Source organism: Colobus angolensis, unplaced genomic scaffold (genome assembly GCF_000951035.1).
Source record: "Colobus angolensis palliatus isolate OR3802 unplaced genomic scaffold, Cang.pa_1.0 Scaffold62, whole genome shotgun sequence".
Taxonomy (NCBI): Eukaryota; Metazoa; Chordata; class Mammalia; order Primates; family Cercopithecidae; genus Colobus; species Colobus angolensis.
The window spans coordinates 10,922,426-10,943,733 of NW_012119821.1; the positions used below are offsets into that span (position 1 = coordinate 10,922,426).

Consider the following 21,308-nt stretch of genomic DNA (forward strand, 5'->3'; position numbering starts at 1 on the left):
CCGTACATTGCTGGTAGAAATGTGAAATGACCCAATCCCTTTGGAAAAACGGTATAGAAGGTTTTTATAAAGTTAAATCTATACTTACAACATCATACTGCAATCCCCTTTCTAGATAGTAACCCAACATAAATGAAAACCTATGTCAACATAGACTAGTACAAGAAGAATGTTCATAACAGCTTTATTCACAATAGCCCCAAACTGGAACCTACTCAAATGTCTGTCAACAGATGAATAAACACATTTTAATGTACTACTCAGCATTAAAAAGTAATGAGGTATGATTGTACATAACAACATGAATAAATCCTGAAAACTTAGTAAGTGAAAGAATTTGGACATGAATCTATACTGTATGATTCCATTCATGTGCACCTGTCTAATCTGTAGTGATGAAGGCAGATAAGTGGTTGCCTGAGGCTGATGGTATTGTGGGAGTTGGAGGAGAGTAATAGGCAGGAGACATTAGGAAACCTTTTGGAGCATTAGAAATGCCTCTTGATTGTGGTAGTAGTTATGCAGGTGTGTGTGTTGTTAAAACTTATCAAACTATACCCTTAAGACTACCAGAATCTAATGAAGTAAAGTTTTTGTTATAAAAGTCATAACATTTTTTTTCATATTCTCATCCCCACTTTCATTAGTGGATGTAGGGACTTTAAGGCCACTACTTATTTTGGAAAATTTGCTATTTTTAATAGCGTATACTTATATTTTATAACAAAAAGTACAAGATATAAAAAAAAAACAACTCTCCATTATATCATATTTTTAGCTTGTGAAATGGCAAGTTGAAATCTCTTCTCTAGTCTTCCAGTCTCGTAGCCTTAATGACTACCAATTTTGATGTATACTTCTTCAACTTGCAGTCTGGTGGAAGTATATATATGGATTAAATAAAAGCAAACATAGTATCTTTAAATCATAACAAGTGTTATTAAAAACAAGTGTATTCATCTGTTTTCATGCTGCTGCTGCTGCTGCTGATAAAGATATAACTGAGACTGGGCAGTTTACAAAAGAAAGAGGTTTAATGGACTTACAGTTCCACATGGCTGGGGAGGCCTCACAGTCATGGCGGAAGGCAAGGAGGAGCGAGTCACATCTCATGTGGCTGGCGGCAGGCAAAGAGAGAGCTTGTGCAGGGAAACTCCTTATAAAACCATCAGGTCTCGTAAGACTTATTCACTATCACGAGAACAGCGTGGGAAAAACCTGCCCCCATGATTCAGTTACCTCCCACTGCGTCCCTCTCACAACACATGGGAATTCAAGATGAGATTTGGGTGTAAACACAGCCAAACCGTATCAACAAGTATAGAATGTTTACACAGTAAAAATCAGAACCTTTTCTGACCCTTCATCCTAGTTCTGATCCATACTTTCAAAAGTTTGCTTTTCTGAAAGCATTGAGTACTGCCTAGATAGTATGGTGGTTCATGTGGATAAAACATCTGGCACATAAACAAACATCCTCTTATTAAAGTATTTTCTCATTGATAGTTAGCATTTTGGTATTATTTTGAAATATCAAGAAATCTTAAGTATTTAACTTCAGTGACAGAAAAATTGAAATATCATTCAGTCAGCAAATATTTATAAGCATCTTCCTGAGCCTTTGTCTGTGATCTTTATTCACATATGTGCTAAATGACATTTTGTTACAACAACTTGAAAACGACAGTTTGGTCAAGCAGTATTTTTGGTGATAGTGAAGGGGTTGTTAAGGTTGGTATGTGTCAAACACAAGTTTTTCTTAAAATACATTAAACACAATACCCCATAAACATGTTTAATTTAATGGAGAATATTTATCATGAAAGTTTTGTGCTCCTTTAACTTTAGAAAATGCAGGTTGAAAAAGTTAAACATTTTAAACTCTAGACTTCTCAGAAGTTTTAATATGTTACCTTCTGAATCTTTAAGACAGAGCTATAGTATATAGTGACTCTGATTGACCATGGAACTCTTTTCCCCTTGGCCTGTACTTCCATGAATAGATATTTAAGCAGAAAAATAAATCTCTAACAGCATCGAAAAATTATAAAGGAATATTTTAAAGATGCACAATAATCTTAATGTAAAAACATTATATAGATATAATTTATCACTTATAGATACTATATCTGTATTTTGTATTTATATGTTGAACTTTTGGAAATTAGTTTATACATAATGAAAGAACAAACTCTCCATTCTTCCATCCTTGACTGTTAGAGAAAAGTGAAATTTATATTTCTTTTATATTTCAGAACAAAGTAGAAGAGATGATTTAGAAGCTTTAGGTCATATGTTCATGTATTTTCTGAGAGGCAGTCTTCCTTGGCAAGGCTTAAAGGTAATTGTTTTTTGTGTTTCTTTATTGAATTTCATGAAATGTGAAGATATTAACGTCCTCTCTTCCAAGTAAACAATTTTCATATTTTAACATTTTATTTTGTAAGTAGGCATCAGGGCTTACTGTGTTGCCCAGGCTGGTCTCAAACTCCTGGGCTCAAGCATTCCTTCTGCCTTGGCCTTCCAAAGCTCTGGGATTACAGGCTACCATGTGCAGCCCCAGCTAAATAATTTTTAAATTACCACATTCTCAAGATTTTTTTTTTTCTGTTTTAGGCTGACACATTAAAAGAGAGGTATCAGAAAATTGGAGATACAAAACGGGCTACACCAATAGAAGTGTTATGTGAAAATTTTCCAGGTAATGAATAATGTGAGGTTGATACATTATATACAGAAAACTAGAAATGCTAATTTTTATTGCTTAAGTTTATAAATTTTTTTCTGTGCTTTAAAAAAAAAAAAAGAGCTAAAAATATGATTTAAAGGATGTCAGCATTTGATGCCGAACCCACAGGAACACTTTGTACCTTTGCTTTGCAAATGGTATTAATGGAAGAAAATCCTATCTGTTAATAGTGTTGATCAGTACCAGCTGAAGTAATATTTTCTTTAGTGATATACTTTTAATAAGTTAAAATTTTTGCTGAGAAATGCCAGTTACAAAGTTTTGGTATACAGTGTTAGTCATTTGGGTCTCAATGTCAAGCTCAAAGGAGGTATATGAAGTATGATTTGGTTTAGTTTTCAAATTAAACTCATTTAAATTAAGTAAGGCCAGTACAACCTTACTGACCTCACTAGTTTTGGGCTAATTTTATATTGGGGAGCTGTATGCATTTATGAAAAAAATTTTGCTTTCAAGTAGATTTATGGCAACTCAAATTAAGCCAACAAAAATTTACTTAAGGTTTCTAAATCAATTAAGGAATAAGAATAACTTGTTAGGATATTAAAATAACGACTGTAATTTATTTGTGCAGCCACATTAAGTGAAAAGAGAACTAAATTTGAAGATAAAATACTGAATTCCTATCTCACTTTAGTATTCCCTGGTTCTCCTGTATAATGCTGGCATTATTAATGTAATAATGATGTTATCATCAACATAACAAAAGTAGCTCTTTCTCAAGCTTGTTTATATTATTCATCGACAGTAAACTTTATATATTTGCCTTTCTTGCTATAATATCTAGAAGTAGATTTTTTTAAATGTTGGTTAATAGTACTAGCAGTTTAGGTGTAGGCAGGTAGATAGCTGTCATTAAGGAAGCCTGTATAAAGGTGGGAAAATGGGGTTGCCAAAGTGGAATAGTGGGAGAGTCACCACATAAAGAAGGCCCCTGCGTACCACTTTTATTGCCTCATTGTCCTGGATGTGATCTTTTTCTTGCTGGCTGGGGCTGCCTGTGAATGCTAGGTGTAACTTACCATCTCTTACTGTAGTGATTTTCTGTGCCCTGTAGTGATGGTGAAATGCCCTGCTTTACTAATTGCTCACCATTTTGCCTGTTTATATATATATATATATATATTTTTTTTTGTTTTTCTTCTGAAAAGTATTACCCTTAAAAATACTTATATCTAATACATTTGAGAATTAAAATAGCATGCAGAGATTTGTATGTTGCCAAATAATTGTTAAATATCTGACTGGAAATTAAGAGAAGACTTACACTGTGCTCTTGTGTTATGTTTTTGAGATTTGTTTCAGCTTTTCTTTGTTAGCTTAATTGGTTAGAATACTGCTCAAAACCAAGCTTAGGAATTTGAATTCTCTATTAGTTGGTATATGTCACTGATTTTAAAGGAAATCCAGCAGGCCAATGCAGACGCTTTCATATAAATCAGTTCTCACCAGTATTTTAAATAAAATTTTAAATTTGTAAACTGAATATGATGCTTTGTGATTAATCATGCATTGTTAAACTGCTTATTCAACTTCTCATACTGCCAAATATTAAAAATAATCTTATAAAAATAAAAATTTTAGCTTTTCCTAATGAAATGAAGCAAAAATAGTGGTTGTTAAACTAAACCTCTCATTTTTCTTGTGTCTATATTCTCTTCCTTCTTTTCCTCTTTTTTATTTTGTTGTAATTTAACTTAGAAAAATTTAAATTGCAATATAATTTTGTTACTTTTCAAGTGTTTTTATATAATACAATGTGCTTTTAGATACTTAATTTTATTATTGAGTATTAAAGAAAAGTATAGTCCAAATAATTTTTATATTATTTCTAGAAGAAATGGCAACATATCTTCGTTATGTAAGAAGGCTAGATTTTTTTGAAAAACCAGACTATGACTACTTAAGAAAGCTTTTTACTGACTTGTTTGATCGAAAAGGATATATGTTTGATTATGAATATGACTGGATTGGTAAACAGTTGGTGAGTATTCTACATAATAAAATATTATTTATAGTATCTGTTGTCTTTTTAATAGTACAGTATCTTCAGTTGAAAAGAGTGGAGAACAAATAGTTGTTTTAAAGGATTCATTTTATTGTTTTTTAAAGGACGTTTCTGCAGGTAGCACCGTATAGTATTCTTTGAGTTTTTCAAAAGCCCTACATCTGGATTCTTTGCCTTTTAGCATGAAGAGTTACTTTTAACTTTCCATCCTGATTTAGTTCTTAATATCAAATGTACTCTTTTTGTGTAATATTCTCATGATTAATTTAATACTTTAATACCTTGATGAAAATTAAAATTTGTATAAGTCTCTTCAAGTCAAAATATTGGAAATAAGCAATTTTAATAGTTTTTTAAAATTCTTTTAATTTTCTTAAAAGTTTATTCTATTTATACATTTGCTTTGGAAATGAGAGGCATAAACATACACATTTTTATCATTTTGATATGAAAATGTAACCTAAAAGTGATGGCAGCATTAGAAGATCTTTTGTAGATGTAAAAATAAGTACTTTATAAAGCATTTAAATATTTTAAAAACACTTTAAAAACTAGGTATATTCTCTTTGCTTTACCTTCTTAGCTTTAACAACCTATTTTGAGAATGATACCTTTACTTAAAGCCTTAGTTTATTTAACAGTCTTTTGTTTTTTCCTTAATTCTTTTAAGCAGATAAATAAATGATTTTAAATAAGATTTCTGAAATAGAATGTATTGATACCAATTGTTACTGTATTGTAGCCTACTCCAGTGGGTGCAGTTCAGCAAGATCCTGCTCTGTCATCAAACAGAGAAGCACATCAGCACAGAGATAAGATGCAACAATCCAAAAACCAGGTTTGCTGCCCTTTAGATATGAAATATCTTCCTTTCATGATTGAAACATACACTTTTTTCTTCAATAGATTAAAACATACTGAAGGATTGAAAATACATATTTTTAATAGATAAACTATTTTCTCTTAATTTTCCCTGTTTATTAGTTTAATAACAGCATTAAAATGTTTAAGCATAAATCCCTAGTTAATGGTACAAATTAGTGTAAACTGAGCAATATTTCATATTCTGTTAGAATGGGAGTATTTGGATACCCTATTGGAATGAATTGTAATAGCACTTGATCTTTCTAACTATAGTTTAGTTCAGTAAATTATTGAATTTCTGCTATTGTAAAGCTACTATTCTACACATTATAGAAATTAAGAAGTAAAGAAGAACGTGTAACCTTTAAGAATGATTTTGTCACCAGTGACTAAAAGCAGTGTTGTAGCTAAGAGCTCACTCAATTCTCTAGAATCAGGCATACATGGATATGGCTTGACCCTGGGCAAATAAGTTAATCTCTCAAAGCCTCAGTTTCCTCATCTATAAAATGGAAATAATGCATGTTAATTTGTAGCATAAATAAGCTTTCATTCAATCAAAACTCTTGTGTCTGCTGTTACTGTTATCATTATTATTACAATAAATATAGAAATAACTATATTTAAAAAGAGAATAAGTTATATTACACGAAACACTAATAAAGTGCCATGGAGGAGATGATATGTGGGGCTCTATGAAGATTTTATGGAAAAGGTAGCTTTTGACACAAACCCAGAGAATGAATGGAATTTTTAAAGGGAAATGAAGAGATGAGGGCATTTTGGGGAGAGTGAATAATATAAAATATGAAGCAGAAGTTTAAAAATAGAGAATTTGAGGAATAGCAAGCGATTCAATATGTTTGGAGCAGAGAGTAGGTAGGGATGGATTAGAGAGTGAGTAGAGAGTCAGTCTGAGATAAGGCATAGAAGTTGATCAAGTAGAGAGTTCATGTTTCCTGGCCAGGTAAAGGAATGGAAAGCTGTTGAAATTTTGGGCAATGTTTTAATTTCTCTCTCTCTCTGTCTCTTTTTTTTTGGTAAGAAAGTTTTATTGAAGGCATCTTTGACTTAAACATTTTGCTATCACGCTGAGTTAAGGAGTGTCTAGAAATTTTCTGTTACAACCCTTTCTGGAGAAAGATAGCGTGCCATCCTTTTTTACTTTTATATTGTTTATCCCATCAAAGTTTAAGTGAAGATTAAAGATAAAAACAGGATGAAAATCAAAAGAAAGAACACCACTTGTTAAAAATCATAGCAAAATAAAATGCTACATTTTAGGGAGTGTTTAACAATATTATGCTGTAAATCATGGCCAATTTTAAAAGATTAATATTACATTTTTGACTTAGAAAAATTGGTACTATAAAGCATCTCATACATAAATTACTTCATATATAAATTAAAATTAGTTGACAGCTGGAGTGCTGTGAAAAGATTCTGTATAAAGAAAGAAATGGCTCAGAAGTTGAGACTTAGTTTGTGTTTTATAAACCAGAGTTAATTCCTTGAGTGTACTTGGAAGAAGATTAATATGGTATTCCTTGAAATTCTCCACTTGAGCTGTTAGGTATTATAATAAGTGAAATTTCTCTATTGTTGAATTAAATTATAAATCTAATGTTTTAGACTTTTAGTTTTCTACATGTTTCAGACATGTCTTGCTAACTAGATTGTAAGCTCACTGAGAGTGGGAACCATGTTTCATTTGTCCAGTCCTTGTTGCACTAAATGTAGGGTGTATATATATGTGTGTGTGTGTGTGTGTATATATGTATATGTATATATATGTATATGTATGTGTATATATATAATTTGTAGGCAGTTCTTTAGGATAGCCTTATATATTGAATTTGGGATGTGAATATACAGATTTTCATCATGATAGAAAAGTTGTATATCTAAAAAAACTCTTCTTAAATATCTCTAGACCACTAAGCAGCTTAAGTTCTACGAGAAACCCACAGTTCACAATCCCAGAGGAAGAAAGATTATTTCAAATGACTTAAACCTTTGTAATTCCCATAGATAAATGATAAATTTAAGTTGAGGGGATCCTGAAATTGTGGGGTACCTGTAATTATTTATTTTCAGGAGAGAACGTGTAGCTCTTACTATATTCTTAGAGAGTTCCACGACTCCAAAATATTGCTGATTGCCCTAGATATTTGTCTCAATTTTAGCATAATTTTTATTCTTTAATCTTTTCTAGACTTGACTTCATCTGATTGATTTCAACTTAAGCTACAAATCTGCTTAATTCTGGTTATGAATTTGGAGGGCTTAATGAAAAGACATTATAGAACTATCATTGTTTTGATGACATACTTTATGCCACAGAGTATGTAATTTTGCATTGTACAATTTAGGAAGCTTAGTGCCAGAACATTTATTCATGTGTCTACTTGAATTTTACATCTCTCCCCTTAAGGTTGCTCTGGCCAACAAAATGCTGGAGGGTCCGTATACTCCAAATATGCTTGGCACTTTGTGGCAAGATTTTCATGACTTTGTTTGAAAAAGAAAGAAAGAAAGAAAAGAGTACTGAAGGCTTTAGAATATATTTAATTTTGGTAAGGAGCTGGGTAGTATTACTGGAAGAGCGTTAGGCTCTGGGTTGGAATTCCTCTTGTACTCCTTGCTAGGTCTGTGACTGTAGGGAAGTGCTTAATGTCTCACTGTCTTCATCAGTAAAAGGGGATGATAATATCTACCTCAAAATATGATAAAATATAAAGCAGCTAATTCAGAACCACACATGTAATAAAGCTTAAATAGTATATTCTTCTCCCTACTTTTTATTAGTGTTGTCCACATTTTCCTGAAACAGAAGTTGACCCCTATTAAGAAACTACTATTAATTTTACTGGTAGATTATGAATTTTACTGGTTTGTTATTGCCATGCAGATTTGCCAAGGGATCTAAAAACATCAAGAGTTTTCAGATTATTTCATAGACATGGGTTCCTTAGTTTGAACCAGATAAAAGGAGATCAAGGAAGCAAAGAGATTCATATGTATAGGATTATCACTTAGAAAAAAAAATGTTTGTTTTGTCATATTCTGATAGTATTCTGTATAGTGCTTCTCCCTTTTCAAAGAACTTTTCTGTTTTCTCATATTATTCTCACAATCAGAAATGGGGGACTAAGCAAGAGAGAAAATATTTTTAGAATCTCAGGTACAGTTATTTAAGGGCTATCATTTGTACCTTGCTAGGAATAGCTCCTCATCAGAAAACCAGTGATGACCCCTACTGTGTAAAAATATAGTGGGTGGGCTTCTAGTGTGCCCATCGTTTATTCGGAGTTCTGTCTTGGTCATGGCATTTTTACCTTTCTGGTTCTTTGTTAGTTCATTTATAAAGCTAGAGGGTAGAGTCTGTGATTTCTAAGGTATTTTTACTTCTAAAATTTTATGGTTCTATTTTATTTTTATTGTTGATCATTACACAATTTGACAACTTAGCTAAAATCACTCCACATTCTGTATACAAAGATAACTGCACCATGATTCAGAATAGTGAGGGTATTTTAAATTTCCTTTTACACATTTGTTTTATATATTATGAGGATAAGATGTTTAACATATTGGGTTTTTCTTCTTCCATGCATGCCATATGCATTTAATAAATGGCAGTCGGCAGACCACAGGGCAGCTTGGGACTCCCAGCAGGCAAATCCCCACCATTTGAGAGCTCACCTTGCAGCAGACAGACATGGTGGCTCGGTACAGGTATTTTCTGATTTTTGCATGAGTGATTATTACCCAGGTTTATACAACTAACCCTTTTTTTTGGAACTCATGGCATGATTTCATATCTTAATGGAAAACTTGTTGCTGAACTTCTCTAGCCATAATTCTATTCCTTTGTTATTTAACCAGAAAAGCCAAAATTAACGTGGTCTAGAAAGACCATCAGGAATACCAAGATTTTTCCTTTGTTCATTTTTGCAACTATATGCAACAATATTTAAGTCATACAGGAGATTAGAAAAACAAACAGTATTATGCTTGAAATAGGTATTAAACTTGACTTTCCAATAATAAGATCAGTCTTTTTAATGCTTTAATTAATAGAACATTTTAATATTTTTTCCCATTCATTGACTTTGCCTCCTTTAAACTTAATCAGTTAAGTATCTTTTTTCATCCTTAGTACTCAGAATATACTTTCTTATTAATTGTTCAAATAAACATGACCCTAATTTTTATAATAGCATGTTTTGTTTGTACTTATAAAATATATGAGATGGAAATTTTGATGACAAATGTTTAATACTCCCCTCAATAAATTGTGTGCCTTTTTAGATAAATTTAAAGCACTCCCTTATTTATGATTTGTTTCTTTTCACCTTTTTTATACACTTAGAGACAGCTACTTATATGTACTCAGCCCTCCATTGCCCCGTAAATTTTAATCATTTATGTATATTGTAGAAATAGGGAAAGATTGCTGCATCTCGTATTGTCTTTTAAAACGTTAGTTTAAGGTAATCTAAAAGCTTAAAGTAAGTGAGATAACAAATGTTATCTCAGTACCTTTCAATTTAGGATTTTTTTTACATTTTCATTTTTTTCTTTACATATTTTCACCTGAATAATTTGCAATTTTATCAAATTTGCATTTTTCTTAATGTATATATTTAATCAACTGATTCTGTACTCTGGATTCTATTCTTTCTTGATTTGAATTCTAAAAATTAAATCTTATGAGCTCTCATGTCTTTCTCACCATTAAATTTTAGAGGTAATTTAAATTATATAATCAAGTACTTTTGTAGACTTTTGTAGTTTATGGAATTTTCAGTAATGTGTGGTAGACTTCTTTGAGTAGATCTATAAAAGTCTAGGGTGAAGGACTTAGAGGCAAGGGTATCTAAATTGTAAAAGTTTTTATGACCTCAATTCATATAGTTAGAAAAGCTAGCCAAGCAAATTATATTATATTTGCATAACACAAACTATATTTTGTACATATCTATATATGTTCATATGGTTTTAAGTTTGTGTGTATGTGTGCAAGTGTTTTGCTCAGTGCAACAATTAAGGCATTATTAGAAAATTTTCCTACCATTTCTGTACCGTTACCGGATTTATTTTCTTAGCCTCTTCTTACTCGTATGTGATTCCCTGAGGTGGCTCAAAGGGCGAATGAATTTCATTATTCACTCATTATTTCACTACTTCATGTTTATTGTTTCACATGTTTTCACAGAGATGTTTGAACATTGCTCATTTCTCATTATTTGTAAGAGTTTTCAGCCTACTGAGACTACATCGGACTTCATCCTAATATTCAATAAGTGATCAACTTAATAGATTTCTAGTAATACATAAGTACATAAATACATAGGTAAAACAAAGAATAGTATTTTCATTGACTTCATGTATTTTATAATATTAACTGACACATGATATGATGGCCTAATATGACAGCCTAAGTAGGATCATGCCTGAATCCTTCCCACTCCAAAATAAAGACTGAATTCATTTATAATTTATGTCCTGTACACTTTCAAAATTATTTGAAAATTTATGATATGACCCTTGTGTAACTGGACTAATGAAATTATAAATTAAAACATAATAAGACCAAAGAAAAATACCTGAAATTTGAACTAATATTATTGTAATTGAATACTATATTTGATTCTAAATGAAGGCATAAAGGGAAACAATATGTTCTATTAATATTACTCTCATTGTCTGATGGAGAAGAAATAGAGAAAAAAAATTTTTAGTAATACAAAAGTATGAGAAGAATTTGCCTTGGGCTTCTTTGTGCAATGATCATTAAATCACCTGTTGAACAAACTTTCAAGCGTTGGCTTTGCAGGAGAGGCAAAGACTTTATATGGCAATTAAATTATTCATAATCAACATACTAAGGGTATATCATCGAATAGATATTTTAGGAAAGACATTTCCATAATTAATAGGTAGCTATCTGGTGTTGAAATGTGATACAGATTTAGGATATCCAGAAACAGAATCAACAGTTACTAAAAATGAGCCTTGGTAAAACTATGGCTTTCACTCCTCATCAGTGCAGTCTTTTCCTTGGAACTGTTCTTTGCTGTCAGTGCAGCACTGAAAATCATTCCAAGCTGTTTAGAGTTGACATATAAGATGAAACCTCTTGCCATTTTTGACCTATAGAAAGATCCTCAGATATTTATTTCACATGTACTTTTAGTGGAAATTACCAGCAGAGTCTAAATTTGAACTCCCTGCCTTTCCAGAATTACTGTATAGCAGACCAGACATAGAGTTACCAAGTTGATGATGTTGCAGTTAAGAGCCCAAGCTCTGCAGTCAGATTTGAGTTCAAATTCTGTGCCAAGTTTATTTATTAGTAAATAAGGATTTTCCTCTACCTTATGGTTTTGTTACGAAAATTTAAAAAAGTAATTAGCATAGAGCTTGAGGCTTAGGAAGTGTTAGATAAGTAGAATCTATTGTTTTTGCAAATTAAGAAACTTGAGTAGTAGTTTTATTTTATTGATCTCTGGGAAGTGAAATGTTAGAGGTATAGTCAAAAGAAAGCATTGATGAATGGGATTTTTCTAATTTTATCTCTTTAGTTCAATCATATTAAGTCAGTAGCTAAAAAGATACAGCTGTACATTCGATAAAGTTTTTCCATTCACGAGAATAAGAATAATATTCAAATATCTAAAAACTTTATTTTGTATCAGCCTGTGTTCTGGAAAACCCCTAGGGGAATCAAGTGTGACCTTCTTGGTTCCCTCTTAAAATCATTGGTAATAATAAATATGGCTGAGAAACTCAGACTTAACCACATTCAGTTTCTTGGCCATTCATTACTCAGCAAATAGCTAAGTGTTCGTTATATGCTAGGCTCTTCTAGGTTTTTTTGAATGAAAAGAAGTGTATAAAGACATGGTGCCTGTGTCCATAAAGAAGTCAGTGGAGAAGGCTGATGAACACGCAGGGTGATACCTGGAGGTAGCACAGGGTACTAGGAGAATTGATAGGAAAAGCACCTAACCTGGATGAGTCAAGACTGTCTGGGAAAAGTGACATCTAAACTAAGACATAAAGAATCAGTGGGAGTTAATCAACTGAAGAAGATAGAAGGGATCAAGAGAGGAGTATACCAGGCAGTGAAGACAATATGAATAAGATTGTGACAAGAGAGACATATTGAGGAAGCTGATTTAGCCAAGCTGGTGTGTGTTGAGAAATGAGACTGAGAAGGTGTGCTGGAGGTAAATCATGAAGGATCTACCGGGTCTTGTTACTAAATTTGGCTTTATTCTGAGGATAATGGGTAGCCATAAGGGGATTGGGAGACCAAATTTGATTAGTGTTTTCTAAAGATTGCTTTTGCTGTAGACTAGATTGAAAGGAGACAAGTCTAAATAAGGGATACAGCTGTCAAAAGTCTGTAGTTGAGGAAAAATATTGAGTAGTGAGGATAACAAGAAATGAAAGACTTTGAAAATAATTAGAAGGTTGAGTTTAGTTGGGTATGGGCCTGAGGAAAAGTTCCGTTGTTACCCCTTTTTGATATGTTTCGACATGGCAAATCAAGATCCCCAAAATTAGGTTTTAAAATATACCACTGACAACAGATAGTAGTAATCTCTAATTCCATTTTAGCTGTGCTTTTCACTGTAGCACAAATCCACTGAACTCAGTGCCAACTGAAAATCTGATCCTGTATAGAGGCAACTGTAAGCAAAAGTAAAAAGACAAATATTAAGGACACTGCTGAAAAATTGTTTACATGCTTGTACTATGTACATGTACTATGAATACCTCCTGATTGTTTGGAAATCTCTTATAGTTGTACAGTCTTTGGTTTGAATCTAACGAATAGTGTGACTCTGAGCACTTGGGAGAAAAAGGGGCAGAATTACAAATGGTGCACATATGTTGTGCAACCAGGCATTGTAGAGGAAAACGAAAGAATAACATTCATTGTTGTAATAAGCAGTCTGATCTTTCAGCTGATGAAGCATCAGAACAAATAAAAATACAGCTGGTGATAACCAAAAAGGATTAGGCAAATGTATCTTGAGATGATAATAAAACATACGTGATTAAAAGTCAAGAGGAATAGTAGATACCATTATCTCAATTACATTAATTGTGAATACTGACCTTTCTAAAACATTTCTAATGCTAGTTTCAGTCTATAAAATATTTGAAAATGCAGTTATTAACACGGAACAAAATCTAGTGACTATTAAAATCATATCTTTCTATTCGTAGTTTTCTGGGGTACTGAAATCTGCAAAACAGAGGTTGTGGAAGGAGTATAGTTATATGCCTTTATTACATAAATTGTACTTCATCTCCTTTGATCTAGTTTAAGAAATTCCTTATCTATTATCATTGTGGTAAATCAGTATTATGAATTTTTTTTTGTATTAACATTTACAGTAACATCTCTGAAGACTGGGATGATCAAGGAAAATAATTATCCTAAGTGGAAGTTAATTGAAAATCCATTTTGGCTTATCTTTGTTGAACGTTTGTGAGCATGTCACTGTGCTTTAGGGTCATCTTTTGCAATACCAAGAATACCAATTATGCCTTTAGTCTTTAGGATATGTAAAGAAGTTGGTTTCATATAGTATATGTATACTGTAACACAGGTTCAGAAAATTATTTGAAGTCACTCTTTTAACTATTATTATATCTCATTAGTGTGCTTTCTTATAGATGCCTTTTAAAAAAGCTGAATACGTAAATATATGTTTTAGAATTTCTAACAGATGATGGATAGATGAGAATTTGGCTAATTAATATATTTGGTGAATTCATACAAGGCTCTACGTGGTAATCTTGCTTACAGGATATCAAATAGAAATTAGGAACACAGGCGGGGCATGGTGGCTCATGCCTGTAATCCCAGCACTTTGGGAGGCTGAGGCAGGTGATCACTTGAGGTCAGGACTTCAAGACCAGCCTGGCCAACATGATGAAATCCCATCTCTACTAAAAATACAAAAGTTAGCTGGGCATGGTGGTGCACACCTGTAATCCCAGCTACTTGGGAGGCTGAGGTAGGCAAATTGCTTGAACCCGGGAGGCGGAGGTTGCAAATGAGCCAAGATTGTGCCACTGCACTTCAGCCTGGGTGACAGAATGATACGCCATCTCAAAAAAAAAAGCAATTAGGAAGACAGTAGTATAACTAATGTGTATGAATTACTTATATTTGGAAAGTACATTAATTTGCTTTTAAAAATCATTGACAATAAAGATACTATGTGTTATGTCTGTACTCTAAAGTCTATAAGAATAACATCTTTTGGAATTGGATTTGTCAGGCATCTGTTAAGTTTACAATTATGTCTCAGACTTGCTTGTGAGCTCTTTCTCCAATATTTATCCCTCTTAAATTCTGACAGTAAAACTGGAGTCTAGTTGCCTCTTTTTTTTTTTTTTTTTTAATCTTCTTAAAATAAGAACCGTAGTAAGTTTCTTGTCAAATTGGGAATGTCAGAGGAAATTTCTTTTTAAGAACAACAACAATCCTGTATAATGCCTGAATTGTTTTTTGAAATGTCAAACCTCAGAATATCTGCCATTTTTATATACTTTTAAGAAATCAGCCTGATGTACACTAGTATTTCAGAGACTCATCTTCTAGTTCAAGTTATAATTCTAGAAATGTCACTTAAATAGAATTGTTCTTTAGAATTTGGCTTATAAAAAAATTTGTACATATTTGATTGTTTTAGCCTTCCAGGAATATAATGATATATTATTTATAGTATTATATCTTCATTTCTTCTTTGTAAAACCCTTTTGCAAAAAGGCACAAATTTTAAGTGAAAATACTTTTAATGCCATGATACAGTTTCAAGTCACCGGTGTTAAATAGGCCATTTTTATGAAGGTCAACAACAATATCCTATCTTAACTCTATTACCACAGTGATTCTATTCTGAGCTTGGGATACTAGCCTCTACTCAGAGGATTGGGGAATCTGGGAAACCCTGGAATATTTACATTAAAGGAAGATGTTGCTTCTTTCTGGTCTGGTTCTGGTCAACCAGGTAAAATGGGATTTGAAACATTTCAATAAAATAAAGTTTACCACAATCAGGTATAAAAAGTCTTCCTCTGTGAACTGAAGTAAATCAGATTATATAATTGCAGTGTATATATAGTCACTGTTGCTAGAAAATATGTAATTAATGTTGCTAGAATTTAGACTACCTGGGTTTTTAAATTTTCAGTTATGTTGCTTAAAATAAGGGAAGACGTGTCAGAGGAGCTGCCTGTAAGTTGAGGTGGCATCCCTCTACCTTTCTAGGGCCATTGAACAAAAGGGAGACTAAGAAACCTGTTGAATAGTATGTTGAGAAAAGAGCAGTGGAAATTGTTCAGTGAACTGTTTGATTATGTACCGGATACATGTACTCTGTTCAAGGTAGTGAATATGTGAGATAAGAATACTGCTTTCTATCTCCTTTCCAATTTAGTGCAGAGGCTCTGACATTTTCAAAATTAAGAATAAAGAACCAAATTATGTTCCATAATTAGAACCAATAATTATTTTTAAATGTTTTCAGAGAGAGAGAAATAAAGAGAAAAACTTGACAACTCAATAGAATGACAGAAAGGAGGAAGCAAGTACCCCAGAAAAGGAGAGGCATGTAAGAGTATTAGATGTAAGAGTACTCTTTTCTTTAGATTGCCTTTGAAGATTATCAAGGCAGTTTTGTGTGTTTTCAGCTGTAGGCACAAACGCAGTGTTCATTTCTAAGTACTTACTCCATATAGGATATAGGAAACTGAATTTCCACTATTCCTAAGTTAACTCAAATATGTTGGTTGATTTGTAGTTATTAATACTTTCCTTGGAAATGGAGAGGGTCCTGTTTCTCTACCCTAATGCCCTACTTTCCTATCTTAGGATTGTACCTAAAATTCACAAAGATAAGCTGTTGTTTCTATCTCTGATTTAAAAACACATAAGTAAGACTATACTTTCAGGATTTCTGCGGTTCACAAAAATATGAAAGTATACAGCTAATTATATCTTGAAATACACTAGTCTTAGTCATACTGTCAATACATTCTATAGTCAAAAGTGATTAAAATGAATTCTTAATCACTGCTCTTTAAGAAAAACATCCACAAAAGATTCCTAATTTTGCAGCCAGCAAATGAGCATTATTTTGAAAATTATATAAAGTGCCTTTAGATATAAGTAAAATATTTCAAAATTTACTAAACTAAGCAACTTCCTTTATTCGCTCCCAGTCTGACTCAAAATTTGTCCTGAAACTGACAGAAGCATTTTAAGCACAGTATTACAACTAAAGGCAAATGTCAGGTCTACAAGGACAGGGATGTTTATCTTGCTTACTTTGGTATTCCAAATACCTAGAACAGTGCCTAGCATGTTGTAGATTAAAGTAAGAACGTAATTAAGTTTTAAAAATATAATGTACTATAAATACTACTTTTAAGTCTAATAGTCAGTTGTCAACTCTGTAGCCCATGCCAGGGTTGCTAACCTTTTATTTCATTTAAAGAGATTAGGTAGTGAGTAGGAGGGGCATCAAAGAGAATTCTTAGATAAATTTGAGTCTGGAAGTCTAGAAGATGGGAGTGCTTTAACTGAAATGGGAGCCATGGGAAGAGCAATACATTTCAGAGGGAGTAGGATACATTTTCCTTCAGAAATGCAGAGTTTGAGATGCCAAACTTGGCTTAGCAAACTGAGGATATGGGTGAGTACTTAGGCCTAGGGAGTCCTTTACCTAGAGGTGATAGTTGAAGCCATGATTATAGATGAAACATAGTAATAATGATGGCCACCATTTATTGAGCTCTTCCCATATGCTAGGCACTGTGCTTTATATGTTGACATGTATTGATCTCATCTCACCCTCATATCAGCTTTGTTAATTAGATGCTACTGTTCACCATTTCATACTTGAGAACACTGAGGTTTAGCAAGGTAAGGTATCTTTCCCAGAGTCTCATAGCTGGTTAGTGGTAGAGCTAGGCTTTGAGTCTAGACCCATCTTACTCCAGAATTTTCAGCTATTGCCAAGTGATTTGATGTACAAGAAAATGAGGCACTGAGGAGAGTGTCCTGAATACATTTTCTAGGAATCTTTGGTAACCTTTAAAATAACTCTTATTAGGGTTCTTATGTAGGGTTGGAGAACTGATTGCAAGGAGTAAAGGAATAAACACATGGAAAATTTTATAAAAATGGAAGTGGTGAGTTATATGCTTTTTTTCCAAAAAGTTTAGTGATGAGAGAAAAGGAAGAAATAGGAAAATAAGGTGAATTTGCAGAAACAAGAGAATTTGGGAGAATTTGGGAATTTCCTCATGATTTTTATCTTGTTTCAGGATTTCATTCATGCGTACATGCATTCATTTATTTCAACAAATATTTATTGAGTGCCTATTCTGTGCCAGGCATAGCAGGAAACAATACAAGGTCTCTGTTGCCCTGGAGCTTAATTTTAATGGAGGTAGGGACGGATGTCAAGAAATAAATAAATGAGCAAGCGAATAAGAAAAACACAAACACTGATAAATACTGTACAAATAATTTAAAATAGGGTGTAACATAAAAGACTGTGTCAGCATAGACATTTTTAGCTGTGTGATAGAAAAGGCCTGTCTCAGAGATGCTCTTTGAGAATCTGAAAGATGAGAAGTCAGCTAATAAGTAGGAAGAGAATTCCAGGCAGTGACAATAGATAATGCCAAGACCTGTAAGTGGCAAGAATCTTGATATACTGGATAGAGGCTAGTGAGCTTCAGAGAAGGTGGTGTGAAATCAGAGAGGTAGGCAGGCATCACATCATGTGGAACTTTGTCAATTTGTGTAAGGAGTATAGATTTTTTATTCTAAGTGAAACGGGAAGCCAACAGTTGGAGAGTTTTAAGCAGGGAGCTATATGTGATGTGATTTGCATGTTAAAAGGAGCACCCTGATTGCTGTGTGGACAATACTTTTGAGTGGGGGACAAAGCAGAAGACTAGATAATAGGTTTTTGCTCTTAATCACATAAGATATCATAGTGGCTTGGACTGGAGTCCTTGTATTAATAGAGATGGTGAGAACTGATTAGATATGGGATGTGTTTGGAGAAGGATTTAACAGGATCTGCCATTGATGGATTAGATGTGGTTTTTAAAGAGGAATCACAGTGACCCCCTACATTTGAACAACTGGGTGAATGATGGTGTTGTCTCTATTTAAACGGGCAGTTTGAAATGGAGACTTGAGCATAATTGCAGATGGAAGTGAAGGGTCCATTAGAAGGAGTAATACTGAAGTTTTTCAATGTTCAAGGAAAGTAATTAATGATACAGCAAGGTGCCAAAGGACATAGGCACACAAGAGGAAACTGATTGAGACATACATGTAGGAGTTGGCCTTAAAAACCAGAGGGAAGAAGACAGAAGACAGAGATTTCGAAAAGGAAAGGAAGTAAGTTGAAAAGCACATATTAGATGACCTTGATCTTTAATAAAATGCTAGACCTATTACTGTATTTAGTTTTGAAAATGTTGCTACCTATTGTTTTGTTCCTCACATTAACTTTCTAATTGAAATACTTTAACCTTAATTATGTTTACCCTTGTATAATCTATTTAGTATGTATGTATATTTATGGGTGTGTGTGTACATATATATATATAAAATTCTTTTAAACAGGTTGTAAGTTCTACAAATGGAGAGTTAAACACAGATGACCCCACCGCAGGACGTTCAAATGCACCCATCACAGCCCCTACTGAAGTAGAAGTGATGGATGAAACCAAGTATGTGTTTATTTTACTTGTTTTAGTAACTCTCTGTTTTTAAATTATGCATGTTTGAGATTTATAGTTACATACAATTATTTCAGGAAATTTTTTTTAGGGAGTAGGTGCATGCAAAACAAGTGGTATGCTTAATTATTTTAATCACTAGAATAAGTTTAAAACAGTTCTATTCCAGTAAATATTTTAATAATACAAAATATTTAAGAACTGTGTTCAAGTTCTTATTTAGAATTAACAGCGTTATTTTTAGCTTTTGAGTTTTAGGAGTGTTGATGCATGAAAGTTATTGATGTACTATCAGTCTTTTTTCTGTAAGCATAAGAATAAATATTAACTTTATAAAATGCATGTTTTAATATTTTGAATTAGTTTTTCAAAACATAAATTATAACAACATTGCTTGGAAAAAATTAAGTATGAAAAACAATGTGATAATTTCAATGTGGGCTGTTTCTGATTCTCTCTCTCTGTCTCTCTTTTTTTTCCTTGTATTTTTTTTGTGTGTGTATAGCTGCCAGAAAGTGTTGAACATGTGGTGAGTCTCAAGTGTAGGCAGGCAGAAATAGCTCCGTTGACTGTAATTTCAAATATTTAGCATCATTTTGTGTATTTTGAAAACAAAACTCTCAACACAGCAATTATAATTGATAAAAGTTATTCAAAAGTATTTGATATCATTAAGATAGCTCAGAAAAAGCAAGAAATAATTGTTTGAGGAGCTCTTTTGCCTGCTGCAACTTTTTTACTTTAAGTGACATAGATTTGGGGCCACTTTTTAATTGCATAGATGATACACCAACCCTGCTTGTGCTTGTGCATTTGTTTTATAATAGTTTTTATTTGCTCTTTAAATAGATAGATTTTTGCATTAAGCTTTCTTTTTTCTGTTTGCAATTGTTAAATACATGTAGCAGATCTCATCCCCCACAGTAGTATCACTAAAACAGTATTTCATTTACTAACCAATTATCATTGCCCTTGAATACAATATTGATAAATTTCATGATAACCTTGTAGTGAGAAAGCCATTTTAAAAATCCTTATCTAAATAGTTACTAATAATTGCAGATATTATGGAAAGTAATATTAGTAGAAATAATTGGGGATTTAAATTATTTTCTGACATTTGCCTTTAGTTGTAATACTGTGCTTAAAATGCTTCTGTCAGTTTCAGGACAAATTTTGAGTCAGACTGGGAGCGAATAGAGGAAGTTGCTTAGTTTAGTAAATTTTGAAATATTTTACTTATATCTAAAGGCACCTTATATAATTTTCAAAATAATGCTCATTTGCTGGCTGCAAAATTAGGAATCTTTCGTGATGTTTTTCTTAAAGAGCAGTGATTAAGAATCCATTTTAATCACTTTTGACTATAGAATGTATTGACAGTATGACTAAGACTAGTGTATTTCAAGATATAATTAGCTGTATACTTTCATATTTTTGTGAACCGCAGAAATCCTGAAAGTATAGTCTTACTTGTGTGTTTTTAAATCAGAGATAAAAACAACAGCTTATCTTTATGAATTTTAGGTACAATCCTAAGACAGGAAAGTAGGGTGGTGGGTTAGGGTTGCACATGTCCTTTGCAGTTAAACATAGCTTATAGAATCCTGTTTCTGCCACTGATTTGTTACCTTCAAGAATGCTTGTTTCTTTTTCTGTAAAATGAAGCTAATAATACCTACTTCGTAGGTTGAGAAAATTAAATGTGATAAAGCCCTGGTGTTTTGTCTGGCACACGGCAGGTACTCAATAGCTGTTATTACCCTTGTTTATTTCTTCTCTTCCAGCTGCCAGTGACATTTCTCATCTCTGTTTTTGGGCCTGTGCCTCTTTTATCTGTGTCCTATATTTTTACTTCCATACCCACACTTTTCACTGAAACTAGCA

General features: G+C 32.7%; 1 protein-coding gene across 9 annotated transcripts in view; it reads left to right on the forward strand.

The window, feature by feature from the left end:
* Positions 1–21,308, forward strand: part of CSNK1G3 (casein kinase 1, gamma 3) — a 103,940-nt gene that overhangs the window by 72,244 nt on the left and 10,388 nt on the right. For 2 of the 9 annotated variants that reach the window (XM_011963720.1, XM_011963719.1), the window contains 7 exons: positions 2,256–2,341; positions 2,617–2,701; positions 4,585–4,733; positions 5,500–5,595; positions 9,264–9,359; positions 19,306–19,412; positions 19,927–19,950. In XM_011963720.1, coding sequence (XP_011819110.1) covers positions 2,256–2,341; positions 2,617–2,701; positions 4,585–4,733; positions 5,500–5,595; positions 9,264–9,359; positions 19,306–19,412; positions 19,927–19,950 — 643 coding nt within the window. The remainder of the gene's footprint in view (positions 1–2,255; positions 2,342–2,616; positions 2,702–4,584; positions 4,734–5,499; positions 5,596–9,263; positions 9,360–19,305; positions 19,413–19,926; positions 19,951–21,308) is intronic. The other 7 variants (XM_011963721.1, XM_011963724.1, XM_011963723.1 and 4 more) reach the window with 7 other exon arrangements.